This window comes from Centrocercus urophasianus, unplaced genomic scaffold, assembly GCF_019232065.1.
Source record: "Centrocercus urophasianus isolate 14NV4802_14NV808 unplaced genomic scaffold, USGS_Curo_1.0 seq_15, whole genome shotgun sequence".
Lineage (NCBI taxonomy): Eukaryota > Metazoa > Chordata > Aves > Galliformes > Phasianidae > Centrocercus > Centrocercus urophasianus.
In genome coordinates this window covers 34,047,729-34,063,803 of record NW_024884697.1, presented here as the reverse complement: position 1 = coordinate 34,063,803, position 16,075 = coordinate 34,047,729, and the positions used below count along the sequence as shown (strand labels likewise).

At 39.8% G+C, this 16,075-nt stretch overlaps 1 protein-coding gene across 1 annotated transcript in view; it reads left to right on the top strand.

The window, feature by feature from the left end:
- PTPRB (protein tyrosine phosphatase receptor type B) overlaps positions 1-16,075 on the top strand; it is a 66,464-nt gene that overhangs the window by 27,108 nt on the left and 23,281 nt on the right. The window contains exons 8-18 of the mRNA XM_042816406.1: positions 2,128-2,397; positions 3,888-4,148; positions 6,168-6,434; positions 7,702-7,965; positions 8,914-9,177; positions 10,153-10,416; positions 11,110-11,373; positions 12,125-12,394; positions 13,018-13,281; positions 14,155-14,418; positions 14,675-14,956. Coding sequence (XP_042672340.1) covers positions 2,128-2,397; positions 3,888-4,148; positions 6,168-6,434; positions 7,702-7,965; positions 8,914-9,177; positions 10,153-10,416; positions 11,110-11,373; positions 12,125-12,394; positions 13,018-13,281; positions 14,155-14,418; positions 14,675-14,956 — 2,934 coding nt within the window. The remainder of the gene's footprint in view (positions 1-2,127; positions 2,398-3,887; positions 4,149-6,167; positions 6,435-7,701; positions 7,966-8,913; positions 9,178-10,152; positions 10,417-11,109; positions 11,374-12,124; positions 12,395-13,017; positions 13,282-14,154; positions 14,419-14,674; positions 14,957-16,075) is intronic.

The window sequence follows — 16,075 nt, the reverse complement described above, 5'->3', positions numbered from 1 at the left end:
TGAATCAGTTACAAAACTGTTCTGCAGCGTTCCCTGCCTTGCGTTCAACTCAGCATAGTATGTAAAATGAATTACATACAGGGAAGTCTGCACACAGTCAAATTGTTATTGGATTTTTAGGTAATTTTACATGTTCTAATACTATCTCTTGCTCAAATGGGAAAACATTAGGTCTTAGCCTTCTTTGCTGACAGCAGTGTGGACTAAGGAAGGCATGTAGCAGTCTGAGTAGAGTTGGATTGTATTTTATTTGTCTTCTTTCAGAAGTGTAATTTTCTCTCAAGCATCTCTTGTATGAGTTCTCAATTAGACAAACCCTGGCATACTTCTCCTACAGCCCTACTGGCCACAGAGACTTAAGATTTCCACACCAGTGCAACCCAAGTAGAATTTAGATGGAAGAAATATATAAGTAGATGAGGAAAACATACATAAATTATTAATAAATTCAGAACCAATGAACAGTGTGTGTGAGAGAATTTGTTTTAGAGAATATTTATAATTTGCAAGTAAACAGCCCCTGTGAAAGGCAGGATCATCCTTGACGTATCTAGCTTGTACCTCATTCTCAGTGCAGTGGCATGCAGTGGGATGGTACTTGAAAAGCCCTTTTAGAGTTCAGAAAGTGCAAAGCAGGACCAGTTTTATGTATGTTGATGTTGCTTGTCTAGCTTACCGTTAGTGACCATTAGGATTAACTTTTACTTCCCTTTGAAGGCAGAGCTTCAGGTTATCGCTAAAACCAGCGATCCCCTAATTTGTGACCTAGACCCAGTACTTTCAAGCTGGGAACATAGAGGTCCCTTTTCAAAAGGTGCTGATCACGTGCAGCTCCTTCCCTTGAGCTGTCTTTTCCATAGACACCAAGAGCTTTGAAAACAGTCACCTCAGCAGACATTTTGTGGCCTAAAGATTTATAAATCTTGGCTTTTAGGTCTACAGACACTGAAGGGGTGTACTCTATTAGGATCCCTCTGTAACTCATAAGGAGAGATGGGTACGAGAGAATATAATATATGTCATGCTGTGTTGAGAGAGTGCCTCTGCCAATGGAACCTATTGAGGAATGTTGGGGCAAGGAAAATGGATGTCTCAGGAGCTGAAGCTTTGTATCATAAGGGTGTAATGATGCCCTTACAGGCCAGTGTAACAGGCCTGCTTTTATCCGTTCACTCAGCAATTGAAACATATGTCCCATGTTCTCTGGGATGTGAGAGATCTAGGTTTGATATCCAGCTATGCCTGTGGGAAATGAAACTGGTAAGTAGTTTGTGCTGTTGTTAGAAATCATTCAATCATTTCTAGGTACTGAGTAATTAAGTATTAACTAAGCCATTGCATAAATGAGAGCACAATTCTAGTCTTGCAGTTTACAATTAATATTTATTGAATTCTCAGGGCTCTAATGGTCATCTTGGAGTGTCTTAACAGTAATTTATAGGTATCCTGAGCTAAAGATCTGCATCTAACAGTATCTGCTTGATGTAGTTACTATTTAATTATTCCATGAAAATTAGAAAAGTTTCAGTAGTCAGGGCTGCCAGAGCCCTATTCCAGTGAGATCAACAGCAGAAGGGCAGGAAGACTGAGCAAGTTCAGGATCCTTCAAGTGGAGTGAGTGAATGCTGTAATGAACTGAGGTTAGGACCTTTTTGCCTTGGTCCAGGACACACAAAGCATTTGTGGAAGAAGCTGTTAGGCTTTGCATTTCTGTTGTTGAGACCACAGTTTGGTCTGTAGTGATGGAAATTTGGCCTTAACTTAAAAAATTGATATACAATTTCTAAGTAAACTTAATTAACTCCAGGGAACAGCTGGGAAGCTAACTGAAACCTGCAGGATGCATCTTAGAGGTGCACGGGGGAGATTTTCCCTATGCTAAGAAGAGAATTTCTTTTGTCAGAAACCAAGAGTGAAAATGGGAGTGATTTGTGCAGGGGGAAGAATATAAATGTCTTCAAAAAGAGCACCTTCTTTTGCTACAAGACTCCTCAGGCTGCTTAAACTGATCTGTGCACAGTAGCTGTACACAGTAGCTGTGCTCTGAGGCATGTCGTGTCAGTGTCCAGTTATGTCTTGCCTGAAATCCCCCACTTGGAAATGACTTTCTCCATCTCTGTGTTTCAGTTCCTCAGAAGGTTTCTGACCTGAAAGCCGGTGGAGGTGGCTGGCTGAGGACTCTGCGAGTGAATTGGCTGCCCCCTGTGGGAGACTTGGAGCGGTACCATCTGCTCCTCTGGAACCGCTCTGCCCTGGTGCTCAACACCACCCTGGGAAAGAACGTGACCGAGCACCTCGTCCATGATGTGGGCCTCATCCCAGGCAGGCAGTACGAAGTTGAGGTCATTGTGGAGAGTGGTGATTTGCAGAGCAAGGCTAGCTGCACGGGGAGAACAGGTCAGTGTGCTTATCTGGGAGGCATGAAAATACAAAACTTCTGACTGTGGACAGTCAGAAAGATGTAGTGCTTGGGAGTCTAGAAATAAATGTTACAATTAATAAACTTTAAAAAGCTCCATTGTAAGCAACAAAAATAGTTATGTTAGCACTTCTGTGAAAACTTTCAGGAGTTATTTTCATGATAAATACATTAATGAAACTTTTGGAAAATCACCGTTCTGTCAAGACTGAGGCATAACTCTAGATGCACAACATTGCAGTTACGTTTTGTATGTTACAGGCACCCTCTGTAGTTCTTCAGATACAGCAGTACAGAACTTCTTGAATTGTTCACCAGTACAGTCAGTGGGAAACTGGTTTCCTTGCAAATCTGGATGACTAATTAGTATCAACAGTGTTAACTAATGCTGGCTAAAGTGTACATTAGACTGGCTATTCTGTAATATCCTAATTCTTGTTCTTGAAAATGGTGTTAGTTTAAGTCAGCTTTTCCAAAAGAAATCCGTATGCACTGCAGTGACATTAATGGATTTTTTTGGAGCATGTTGGTCAAAGCCACATCTGGTTGCTTCCAACTTAAGAAATTAATTGTTAATTGTTCTGCTCTGTGAACACAAAAAAGTGCAGCTTGGAGGACAGGAAAACTTGGAGAAGAAGGAGTGTCAAGCAGGAGTCTAGGCTGAGTCTTACCTCACAGGAGAATGTGTGATAAGATGGGACCACCGAACTTCATCCTCATCCTTTCTGATAGCCATCTTTCCTGCTGTGCCCTTACTTACCACTCCATGAGGATTTCATTTTGTTGATTTTGCGTAATGGCAAAACTAGTAGAAGCTGCAGAACTGAAATTTTCCTCTAACTTCTCACCAATTTGATCAACCATCTTGCTTACTTGGGTATGAATTACACAAAACTTTAGTTTGTGGTGTTACTGGTGACAAGCATTCTGTGTTTGTGAGTGCATGCACGTATGCACACTTAACAAATTCACTGCAGAAAGGTCAATTTCTTCTTCTATACAACTGTAAATTTGAAGTCACTCCCAACTTCACTGAGATAAAAACTAGCGTAGAATCAATGTCACTCTGACCCTGTAATTTACATCCTTGTTTGTCACGGCTAAATTGACCTAGATGTGTTTTATGGTACAAAAGTTTTATAGCCTGGTCTAACATCCATGGTTCCAGAGCAGGCTTACTGACTTCACTGAATTCACACTATAATATATATCCTAGCATAAGTTTAAACCTTTAAGCCTTAGAATTGTATCCATAATGCATTGCTGAAATCTGCTGCCACAGCCCGTTGCTGAAAGAACAGCACATATACTGTATTTGTAAAGACAGGTTTCCTAAGAAAGGTAAAGAATCTCCTCTTCATTAATTCTATTACTGTTACATTTCTAGATTGATTCTTTACAGCAGCTTGAGATATGTACATATGTTTACTACAAGGCATGTTCTTTTGATATTTATGTACTTCTGCAGCTCCAGAGCCTGTTCTCCAGCTGCGTGTAAAGCATGCTAATGAATCTTCGCTTAGTGTCATGTGGGTGACCCCTGTTGCAGAATGGGACAGCTATGTGGTTTCACTGGGAGACAGAGATCTTACTGTCATAAAAAAAGGGCTTGGAAAAGAAGCTAAAGAATTTACTTTCAACGAGTTGGTACCTGGAAGAAAATACACAGCAACAATCACTACCATCAGTGGGATCTTAAGTAATTGGACTTCAGTGGAAGGAAGAACAGGTACTGTCCTGCCGATCTATTTTGGTCTTTACTTCTGTTAACTGTCATCTGCTTTGATTGCCTTGTAGTGAACTGGATGAATTCAGTGTCTAAATATCAAAACTCTTCAATTCACGTTTGCTTTTTCAGCAGAAGAGCTACATTTCTAGTCTCTCATTCTGACTTCTGGATATCTTGCAGTATTTATTTAAAAGTTTTGGGAAAATAGATATGTAATTTCTGGCAAAACTGTTCTCTGAAATATTATGTCATATCAGATCAATCTACATTAACAAAAGATTCCATATAAGAAGAACAATGTTCACTGCATATCTTAGGGAAGGTCACTTCCTTGATTGAAAGCATGCATCATCTGGAAAAATACCATGAAGGAAAATGTTGATTTAGGGGGAACATTCCAAGGTTGACAGACAAAAAGCATATGTGACCTTGGAAAGATATTTTGATTCTCTCCGCTCATCTAATTCCAAACTCCGTATCTGTTACTTAGAATGATGACTGTGACACAAGTGAAGTCCCATTCCCACCCCCTCCAGGGTGCTAATTTTGTGCACGTGTGGAAGTTTTAAACCATATGTGTTCCTTTGCTCTGCTTGACTTATGCATTCTCCAGTGATAACAAAGTCTTAAAATATTGCTTTGGTCTGGCAAAGCCCAAGAGAAAGCAAGCTGCTGGTATATGAATCTAATCATGCCTACAACTTGATATGGTCCTTACTGAAGTGTTGCAACTCCTTCCAATTCCTTAAGAGTTTGACTTAAAGTTTAATTTCTCTGGTATGTGATTGAATAGCTGGGGCTATACTTCGTTCTGCCTAATGCCCCTTTAAACAGCCTGTTTAAGCATAGAGGTTACAGTGTACCACTTCACTAATGCAAATCAGTGCCTGAAAACACATCACACGGGTAATGTGTCAGGATTACATTCAAAGCAATAAAGGAGGAACATCAATGAATTTAAATACAGGTCTCAACAAGCATTCCAGGCCTCTGAATCTTCTTCTCAGTAGGACAAACTGCTTGACTTTCAAAGTAATGCTCTAAATGTGTCATAATAGGTCTTACATAGGTTGGTCAGCTTTTGGTGAAGCCTGAGATAATGATAAAAGTATCTTTAGCAGAGAAATCTGTCACTTCTGTGTTTTGTTGGATCTCATTATGTTGTTGTGACAGTGTTAGAAAAAAAGTGGGACTTCTGTTTCTAGTTTATTGGCCTTTTTTTCAGCTGTGCGCCTGATTTTCTAGTTTTTATTGATGATAGCTAATCCAGTACTTCATATGCAAAAAAGCTGATATGAAACAAGAAGCTTACAATCATATTTTCCGAAGCAAAAGGACTATTTATTTCAGTTATAATTGGTCATATAAGCAGAAGTAACAGTATTTTGAGGAGAATTTCTGCTAAATATTTCTTTCTGTACTTCTTTTTTCCTTTATGATCTGAGTTATATATTAAATAAAAGTCTTGTTTGTTTAAAGCTATAATCTTGTAAATTTCTGGCATAAAGAGTAAAACAAAACCCTCTATCTCATTACCCCATGAAATGAAAGAATCTTGACACAGAGTTCTTTGAAGTACAGATGACTGTCTGAGGCATTCATCAAATTGGTTTGCCATTTAATAGGAGTAAGAGATGAAGACTAGGAGGGCAAGAGGAGAATGAAAGGCTGTATTTGAAATTATCTTCACAAAAACAAATGATTTCCTAAATCGATGGCTTTTGTTTAATGGCATTTATAACATGCTGCCTCTTCCAGATCTCTGATCTTGAGGCATTTAGGTCTGACTAAGAAAAGCTGTGCTGAAGCCTGAGAGACATTTCTGTGCCATAGTTTCCCTTAGACGACATCCCATCAGACAGGAAGCAGTCTACAGGTTATTTTTAGTCCTGTTGAGTCTGGCTACGAATTGGAAAGCTCTTTTAACGTACTTCCTCATTCTGACTAAATTTGGGTTATACGGAGGTGAGTGTTTTATTTTGTTTCTCTTCAGTAACATAATGACATTTTGCTTTGCAGTGCCAGCCCAAGTGACCGGTCTGACTGTGGCAAATCAGGGATCAACCAACAGCTTGTTCACCAACTGGACAAAAGCACTGGGAGATGTAGACTCATATCAAGTACTACTGATTCATGAGAATGTTGTGATTAAGAATGAAACTGTTCCCAGTGAAACCAATGAATACCACTTCTATCCCCTGAAACCTGGAGGACTCTATTCAGTTGTTGTCACCACTGTCAGTGGGGGGATATCTTCAAGACAAACAATCGCAGAGGGGAGAACAGGTAAAAAAGAAATACACCAGCAAGTCTTCTTAAATTCTTCGAAAGCAAATTTATTGAAGAGAATGGTCTTCCAGATAAGCCACTGGACTGCAGCTTCAGAAATACATGGGTTTCAATACATGCTGCCTGTGTGTACACTCAGACATGTTGTGGATCCAGATTCAGGTTATATTACTTTGTGGAGCTATCTGCTCTGCCTACAGTAGGAACTCTCTACAGCAGGACCATTCTGTATCCCAGAAAAAATATGCCATGCTTGCGATGTACAGCTGTGGTGGGTGGATTGCTCCTTGGAAGGGCCTTTCTTCTTGTACTGACTATGTAGCAGTACAGGACGATTTGTGACATGCAAATTAGCTGCCTGAAGGTGGTGGGATGAATTTGGATCTGAGTCTTATGACCTGTTCTTTCCCTCTAACATTAAAGAATATCCACCAGTGATACTTACTGTTTATGAGGCCCTGCTACGCAGCATGGGATGGATTTTATTATTGCATCAGATTCTGTATGTTTAATAATCTGTGAAATGTAGTAGCAGTTCTTTGGATACTGAATGGAGGGTGCAATTTCACCCTTTATGTGAAGCTGGTAAAGTCAAGGCATTCTGTAGTTTGTTCCAGTGTTCTCCTTGAAGATAACTATCTTCAAGTAGAGAGAAAAATAAAAACCATTGGAGAAGAATAACATTAAAAGACTTTAAAATATATGTACATACTTTGTGAAATCTAATACTTTTGATTACCATAGCTGACAACCAGCTTCTCTACTGGGGTCAGTTCAGTATATCAGAGTCCACTGAAGATAAAGCAGTTACTTATGGTGTAAGCCTGCCTCTGTAATAACTCTTGATAGTTCTGTACCTGAAACTGATGGAAGTTCCGGCTGCATGGAGACTTTCAACTCACCTTGTTTGCTTGAAAAACAAATTGCATTCATATTTTGGCCACTAGGCGTCAGAGAACTCATTGTAAATGAAACACATTCATACTCTAAACAAGTATCAGTAGTTATTGCTGCTAGTGATGAACGGCACTTTCATAAGTTATGTCATCTTGTGGAATTTTGGAAGTGTTGGGATGGTGCCACCAAAGACTTCCCTCAGTGTTCAAAACAGCAGATGACTGCTTGTGAGTGGGAATCAGTGCATAGCTAGTCCTCACATTCCCAGGTGGCTTATTTTGCAGGGTTGTGTTCCAGGCATCCTCACCAATAAGAATTGACTAATTAAAGCTCTTCTGTTTTGTTTTCTTTCCTTTGTGTTGCACAGTTCCTTCCAGTGTGACTGGAGTAACAGTAAATAATTCAGGTCGCAGTGACTACCTCAGTGTTTCTTGGCTGCCAGCTTCTGGAGATGTAGACAGTTACTTGGTAACACTATCTCATGATGACCATGTTATTCAGACTCTCACCATTTCCAAGTCTCTCAGTGAGTGCTCTTTCAGCAGCCTTACTCCTGGGACACTTTATAACGTGATGATAACCACAAAGAGTGGGAAGTATGAAAATTATTCCTTCGGCCAGGAACGAACAGGTAAATAGAGCCTTTAAGTAAATCCAGTCACCACAACAACTTTGGGTAGCCATTATTAGTAATACACAAATATCTGTCAGTGTATGATTAGGGGCTGGGGAATCAAACCACAAAATTACAACTTTACTGACTGTCTTATTCTTATTGTCCCTATTGCTGCTTTTTGTCATACAGAATGATCTTAGTGTGAATAGAAGTTGAGTGTCAGTTCTTGTGAATGATCAGAAATCATGTATGTTATGTCTCAAATGCATTTTCTTGCTCTTAAGTCTTCTACCTGACTCTTGAAATGCGTTCTGCAGAACATCTCCCAGATAAGTTATGCAGATGCTGAAAGCAAGGAATAGGAGCTAACTACTGAAATGTTAGTATGGTGTCACATAAATGAGTAACATCCATGTTACTTCCATGTTGTTTTTGATTGTGCAATGCTCAGAGAAATTTCAGAGAAGGGTGACCATAATGATGGAAAACTTTTCAAAACTTCCTCAAAGATGAAGACTGGGACTTTATACTTTGTAAACCAGTAGAATAAAGGAAGCATGGTAAGGAGTGTTAAAATCACAAAGACTACTAAGTTAGTGCAGTAAGTGCTATTTTAGCTTTCTCACAACATAAGTGAAAATCCAAGCGACAACCATACAAATGAGGAGAAGCAAATTCAGTGTCAACGTGTGGAACTCTGCTGTAAGCAAAACTGACACAGTTGTTCGCTAAGACTGAAAATTGGAAAAGGAGACCATTGACATACGATGTGAACCAGACTGGAAACTGTCCAGTTATGATTTTAGAAGGTTAGAGTATTGCTTAAATCCGTGTTGTAGGCGTTGTGCAACTTCCTTGGAAATGTCTGGTAATTACCACGAATATAATCCACTACAGAGACTCCTTTTACTTAAAGAAGTGACTGCTTTCTGAATCTTTAATTTTGTTTCTTTTTCCTTTCAGTTCCTTCGGGTGTTCAAGGACTTACTGTCAGCAATTCAGCCAGAAGTGACTATTTGAAGGTGTCTTGGCTACATGCCTCTGGATCTTTTGATAGTTATGAAGTGATCATCAAGAACAACAATGATTTCATCCAAACAAAAAGTGTCCCAAAGGATGAAAATGAATGTGTATTCACCAATCTGGTCCCAGGGAGGCAGTACAGTGTCACAGTCAGCACAAGAAGTGGAAAATACGAAACCAGTGAGAGGGTTTTTGGCAGAACAAGTAAGTAAATATCCCAGAAGCATCCTGAGATGCTTAAGAATTTTCTTTTATTTACCATACCTTGTTCTTAAAATTTTTGCATTATTTTAACGTAGGAAGAATCTTGAATGTGACTCTTTGAATTTGTGTCATTCTAAAGATGAAAACCAATATTGAGTTGATGAGTGATTTTTAAGTTAGAGATGAGAAAAGTGGAAAAAAAAATAAAAAGATTTGTGCTGTGAGCTTGGAAAGCTAAATCTTGAAACGTGGAAAACTGAGGAACAGAGTTGTACAGATTTCCACATCAGCTTAGGACTTATTCATGAGCTAAGTCAGAATGTACAAGACGGATTTTTTCTTGTCATGGTAATGTAAGAGGAAAAAGGTACACCTTACTTTTCCCAAGTTCTCCCATGGTCTGAAATTGTTGGATAGTGTGGGGCATGAGTGGTAAGGTGGCTGGTTGTGAGCCAATAGGTATCTGGGTGCAACCTGACTGTCTTGACCTAGTGATACAAGTAAGCTAATGAGCCATGCTAAGACACACAAGTTTATTAACATAGATGCAGTGCTGGGCAAGAATAACTGACCTGCATCTGGCAGGAGTCAGGAACTGCGCAGCATGGTGCTGCATCAAAGCTTTCCTTAGATCTCCACTAGCTGAGAACTCTTTGCACCGTGTTTGCTGTACATAAGGATGCTTCTCAAGTTCTTTTGGCAGTGCAAACTCTGTGCCAGCTCCATTATTTGTTTGTGAGTTTGTTTTAAAGAGGATAGATTGTGGGCTCCCTTTTCTGAAAGGGGACCTTTCAGTGTTGTATATAGTGCAGACCACAAACAACAAGCCTTTAAATTAAGAGCAATCTATTGTTTTTCCTGAGGAACTGAATGGAAAGTTTTAGCTCAGGAATATGGCCTCTGAGCTTTTATCTGTTGTTTGTTATGATGTTTTAAGAAGTACTGAGAAGTTTTCCTTTCTTTTCACCTATTCAGTGCCGGAGTCGGTGAAGGAACTGACTCTTAGTAACAGAAGCACAGAAGATCTGCAGGTAACCTGGTCAAAGGCTGAGGGTGATGTTGATAAATATGAGATCCAGCTCCTCTACAATGATATGAAGATCTTCCCACCCATTTTCCTTGGGAACACCATCGAGGAGTGTTGGTTCACAGCTCTGACTCCAGGACGTCTATACAAAATTCTTGTCTTGACAATCAGTGGAGATGCACAACGTGCTACTTTCATAGAAGGCCTGACAAGTAAGAAGGAATGTGGTATTTAGAACTTGTGTTGGGACTTTTCTAGCAGAAAAATGATGCACAGAGAATCAAGGCTGAACCATGATCTTATTTGAGCTCCTGTAACACATCATGAACACGGGAGATCTCACTGAAAACCACACCAGTACATCAGTATTAAAATGTCAGTGTTAGGGTTTCTTTTATTCTCATGCATGCCAGTTGTTTGCTTAGTATCTCTAGCTAAATCAATTAAGCTGTTTTACACCTCTGTTTACCTACCTACAATGTGTAGGTGAGATTTTAGCTGCAAAATGGCTAACTAATTAAATGTACTGCAAAATGGCTAACTAATTAAATGTACACAAGGGGCTTTGATTTTCCTGAAGGTCTGTGAAGTATCATTGTAAAAACAGGGAGCTTATCCATTTAAAGGAATGTTAAAACACTTTCTTTTCTTTTTGACCTACTTAATTTTTTTTACTATTGCTATAAACACATGGAGTTGCTTTTCTGTGACATCACAGTCCTACACAAATATTTTCAGCTTTACCTGTGTTTACCTGTGAGTGCAATTACTTGTACTCATGAACGCTCTTTGTACTCTGAAGTGTTTATTGTAGTCATAAAAAAAAAAAAACAGGACTCAAAAACTTGAATGAACCAGGAACTTTGTGAGCAGGTGTCTTTGTGTTCTATTTTATTTATTTTCAGTTCCAAGTGCAGTGAGAAACATACACGTTTCACCTAATGGTATGACAGACAGCCTGAAAGTGAACTGGACACCTGGAAGTGGAGATGTTGATTCCTACACAGTGACTATATTTCAGCAAAACCATCAGCTTGATTCCAGGAGTGTCTCCAAAGATGTCTCTGAGCATACATTTCATGATTTGGAAGCTGGGGAGCAGTACCGGGTGGTGGTGCAGTCGAACAGTGGTGCCTTACACAACAGCTTAGCAGCTTCTGGGAGAACTAGTAAGTTTCTTTTGAGACGAGGAGCAAGTAACTTTATATCTTCCCAGAAGCTACTTGGGTGTAATTCCATTAATGCCATTGAGAACTTTTACATGAGTTGTTTTACCTGGGTAAAGGTGTATGGGATTCAGATTGACAGCCCAAAATGTGTCTTGTTAGGAAGAACAAAATTTCATCTCTTCCCAGTCTTGTGCTTGTATCTATCCAGCATATGCATCTGCAAGATGCAAATACTGTGTGCCAGCAGTGGTCAAGATTGTTAAGACAGTATGATGCCCCAAAATTCTGCTTGTCATGGCACAAAAGCAGAGGAACAATTTGTTTTAAATCCACCTTCTCTGTTACCTACCAAAATGTTTACTGTGGCCTTAACTTTTGTGCGGCAGTGGCTAGTTCATATTTCCTATTTTGTGCCACTATTTTGAACCAATTTACCACTTCTTTGTTTTTCAATTCTTTTCCATAATATCTTTCTTGTCCATTTCGGCTAGTCAGTTTTTGGTCATGCTCCATCTCACACTTTTCATGATAATTTAGGTGTATAATTTGCTCTTTATGCCACCTCAGACATCCATGATACTCTGATGTCTAGGAATTATTTACTTATGCAAATACGTGCACAGACACCCATCTCTTTTCTCATGAATGAACATACAAATTTTTAAAAATAATCTCTATTAATTAGTCAGAATTGTGTACTGCATGGTCCATATTTCATCTGGTAATGTTCACATTTAATTGTTGCTTCTAGTTCCCGCCTCTGTCCAGGAGTTGTTAGCTGATCATGCTTACAGCAGTCATTCCTTGTTAGTAACCTGGCAGAAAGCTCCTGGTGTAGCTGAAAGATATGACATTCTGCTCTTGAATGAGCAAGGAGTCCTCCTGAACAACAAATCAGAGCCAGCTACTGCCAAACAGCACAAATTTGAAGATTTGTTACCTGGCAAGAAGTACAAAATACATGTTTTGACAGTCAGTGGTGGACTCTTCAGTAAACGAGCAGAAACTGTTGGGCGAACAGGTAATTATAATATCTCAATTTATTTATGGTTTCCTCAGTATGATAACATTAACTACATGAATTGTCTGTGTATCTTGATACTGAAAATCTTTTGGTAAGAGCAACTCCAGCTGCTTATGTACCATTTTTCCTGTTATGTGCTTCATATGTGTGTCTGAAATTTGTTTGCATAAAAGGTGGACACAGTTTCACAGTAAGAATGCTATACCAAACAGTGAAGTACCTCCCTCAGTCTGTCTGTTATGGAATGACCTGAATTCTTGATTGTTACAAAATTTCTCATTCACAGTCTCTAGGCTCTTAGCACAGGTTTTGACGTGAATATGCATCTTTAAACTTTGAGCCAAGCCTTGCAGTCTTTATTCTAGAAAAGCTTTTTGTAGAAATGAAAGGACAGTTCTGTGTGAGCAGAGAACAGAGTGGGGAATCCAAATATTGTATTGGAGAAACTCAGTGGCACCTCATAAATGCTCTTCCCTTGTTTCTGAAAGTTGCTGTTGACATTAACTGGCTACTTGTGGCTTAACTAAAATGTATTACAACCATGAGCAGTTACTTATTAAAGGTTCAGCTTAGTGGATAGACGCCTTGATTCTTACCCTTGCATTTATCCTTCTTTTCAGTTCCAGCAGCTGTCACAAATCTGAAGGTCACAGAGAATACCACTGACCAATTGTCCTTCAGCTGGACCACCTCACAAGGAGAGCTTGATTCGTATGACATCTTCCTGTACAACCCAGACAAGTCCCTTCACGACAGGATTTCAGGAGAGCAGCACCTTCAGCAGTGTTCATTCCAGAACTTGCGGCAAGGCAGGATGTATCGAATGGTGATTGTTACCCACAGCGGAGACCTCACTAATGAATCATCTGTCTTTGGGAGAACAGGTAAGGACATGTGAGAAAATCTGCCTCCAGTGCAGTGCTCACGAGAGCATCCATTGAGGTAGTCTGAGTGTGGTGCTCATGTAGATTAGGGCAACTGTTAGAAGTATCAATATTTTCTTACATGTGAAGAGCATTAGACAGATAAGCGGAAAAATTCTGAGTGGTGTGTTTACAAAAGGAAAAATGTAGCAGAGAAGTTTGTTATCTGCACTGTACTATAGTCACCAGGTACTGAGGTCAGCAGATGGGTATCGCAGTGGTGATGTGTGAGCTTTAAAGGAGAACACCTATCTTCTACTCAAAAAGCAATGCTGGTCTGTAAGTGGAAAAGGCGAAAAGGCAAAGAAAGTAGGATTAATAGAGTAGACAGTCTATCAGTGAAATAAAACTTCTTTCCCATGGTGAGTTCTGGCTGCAGCTCCACATTTTCTCAGTCACACATGGGAAGCAGTTTCCTAAGCAGCGCTAGCAGATCTGACATCTCTGAAGCCTTTCTTTATCCTCTAAGCCTCTGTATGGTAACATCTGTGCACCACTGCTGAACAGCAGCAGACTTTCTTCAGCTGCCTCAGAATTGGATGTTTCCAGATACTGACTAGGAGAAAGCTGCTTAACATTTGCAAAACCATCTGTTATGAACATTTCTACCCCTTCTGGGGACAGTGGAAGATCTAAATAAGAAAGCAAACTGTTGAGATGTACTTCTGAAGCTTCCTAGGGTTTTGGCCAACTGTTCTGCCTGTCTAGATTGCTACGTGACTGTCATTACATGAAACCATTATATCTGTATCTAAGGATAAGGTCTGTTTTGTCTTGTTGCTTCTCCTCTGCAAGGATGTTCTCTGTAAATTAATATCCACCCCCTTTTTTCAGCACCAGCTCCAGTTGTTGGTCTCAAGGCGTCCAATAGAAACATGACAGACAGTCTGTGGTTCACCTGGAGTCCAGCAGCCGGAGATGTTGACTTTTATGAGTTCAATCTTTACAACCCAAATGGGACGCAGAAAGAGTCATTGCAGGGGAAAGACCTGAAAGAGTGGCATTTCCAGGGGCTTGTTCCTGGCAGAAAGTACACTCTGGTTGTGGTGACTCACAGCGGTGACCTGATCAATACAGCAAATGCTGAAGGAAGAACAGGTACGACTCAAGAGCTCTGAAATTTTTGATTAGTCATTTCTACAGGATTCATTATCATTTCACAACTATGCAACAGCCGTTTTCTGAGGAACAATTTGTTACAGGAGTCACTGAACATCTAAAAGATAAAGAACATCTGAGAGGGTATTAAACCTGTGATTTTGTTCAGCACTGTTTTTCACTGTGTTTCATCTTCTTTGTTTTGTGTAAAAGTTTAGTAAGAGTCAGTCTCTTATTTTATTTTATTTTTGTGTAGCACCCAGCCCTCCTAACGCTGTGTCGTTCGCTGATGTTGCAAACACTTCTCTATCAGTCACATGGCTGGGTCCTCCAGACTGGACAGACTATGATGATTTTGAGTTGCAGTGGCTCCCAAAGGATCCCCTCACAGTATTCAATCCCTACAGCAGCAGCAAATCAAAAGTACGCATCATCTATGGCCTGCGACCTGGAAGGCTCTATAAGTTCAGTGTCAGAACGGTCAGTGGTGACAGCTGGAAGACATACAGTCAGTCACAGTCTGAAAGTGTGAGAACCAGTAAGTAATTATATCCATTGCACCCTAACACTCAGCTGGAGAAGTTGCAAAGCTGTTAAATCTTACTAGTTCCTTTCACAGTCAGTAATTTCCATTAATAAATTCATGAGTGACTGGCGATGAATTCTGCTGAACTCTGAAATAATCCCTTGCTGTGTGCAAGGTCAAGTGTTTAAAGATTTAAAACAGGCATACATTTGCAAACGTCACATCCAGAGCAGAGCTGTTTGGTTACAGAGTCTGAATCAGTCAGTTTCAGGGATACAAGAAGGCTGAATAACCAAACTTTTCTGTCTAAGGACAGTAGAACATTGAACTCATCAGTGTCTGAACAATTGGAGAGGATGAGTGGAACCCTGCTGTACGAGATTTAAAACTGGAAGCAGAGTATTTCGTTGTTCTGCATTTCTGGCAGTCAGTGCTTGTGGATCTTCATCAACTCTAGCTGTCTTTAGAAGCCTCAGCAGTCGACTCATTTGTAGAAGTGATCTAGAATTGTAAAAATAACAGCCATGGAAACTTTCATGTCACATGGGGTCAAATGTCACACCTATGTTTACTAAGCTAATAGCCCTTTAGACTTCATTCATTATTGTAATTAAAAATGACAACATAGTTTTGACCTGTATTTGACTGCTTAAATGTAGGTAGGTGCCCACCATCTGAAGGAGAAATCCCGTTTTTGCTATATGTCATGTTCTGTGATATTCCAGTGTGACATGGACAAAGCATACTTCTGTGGTATGCTTTAGCAATAAGGACACACCACGTCCTATCCAGCAAACCAGATCAGTCGTAAAATAATGGTATCAGAACTGACTGACACTGATAATCAGGTGTAACCTCCAAATAAATTGCAGCACAATATTAGAAATCCATTGCTTTGCAGTGTTTCTGTTAATAGTGAAAACAAACAAAATTACTTGCTCAAGTTTTAATTACTTCATAAATCTGCTGAAACCAATGTCACTAGCTCCAATTTCAGATGGCTGAAATGAGCTAGCCTGCCTTGCCCAGTAATCAGGAAGTGCATATCTGTGGGAGAGAGGAATTCTGGCTCCTGGCCTCCTGCTCTGATTATGTGGTTGATATTGAATCTAGGGATGCTACCCGAGCCAC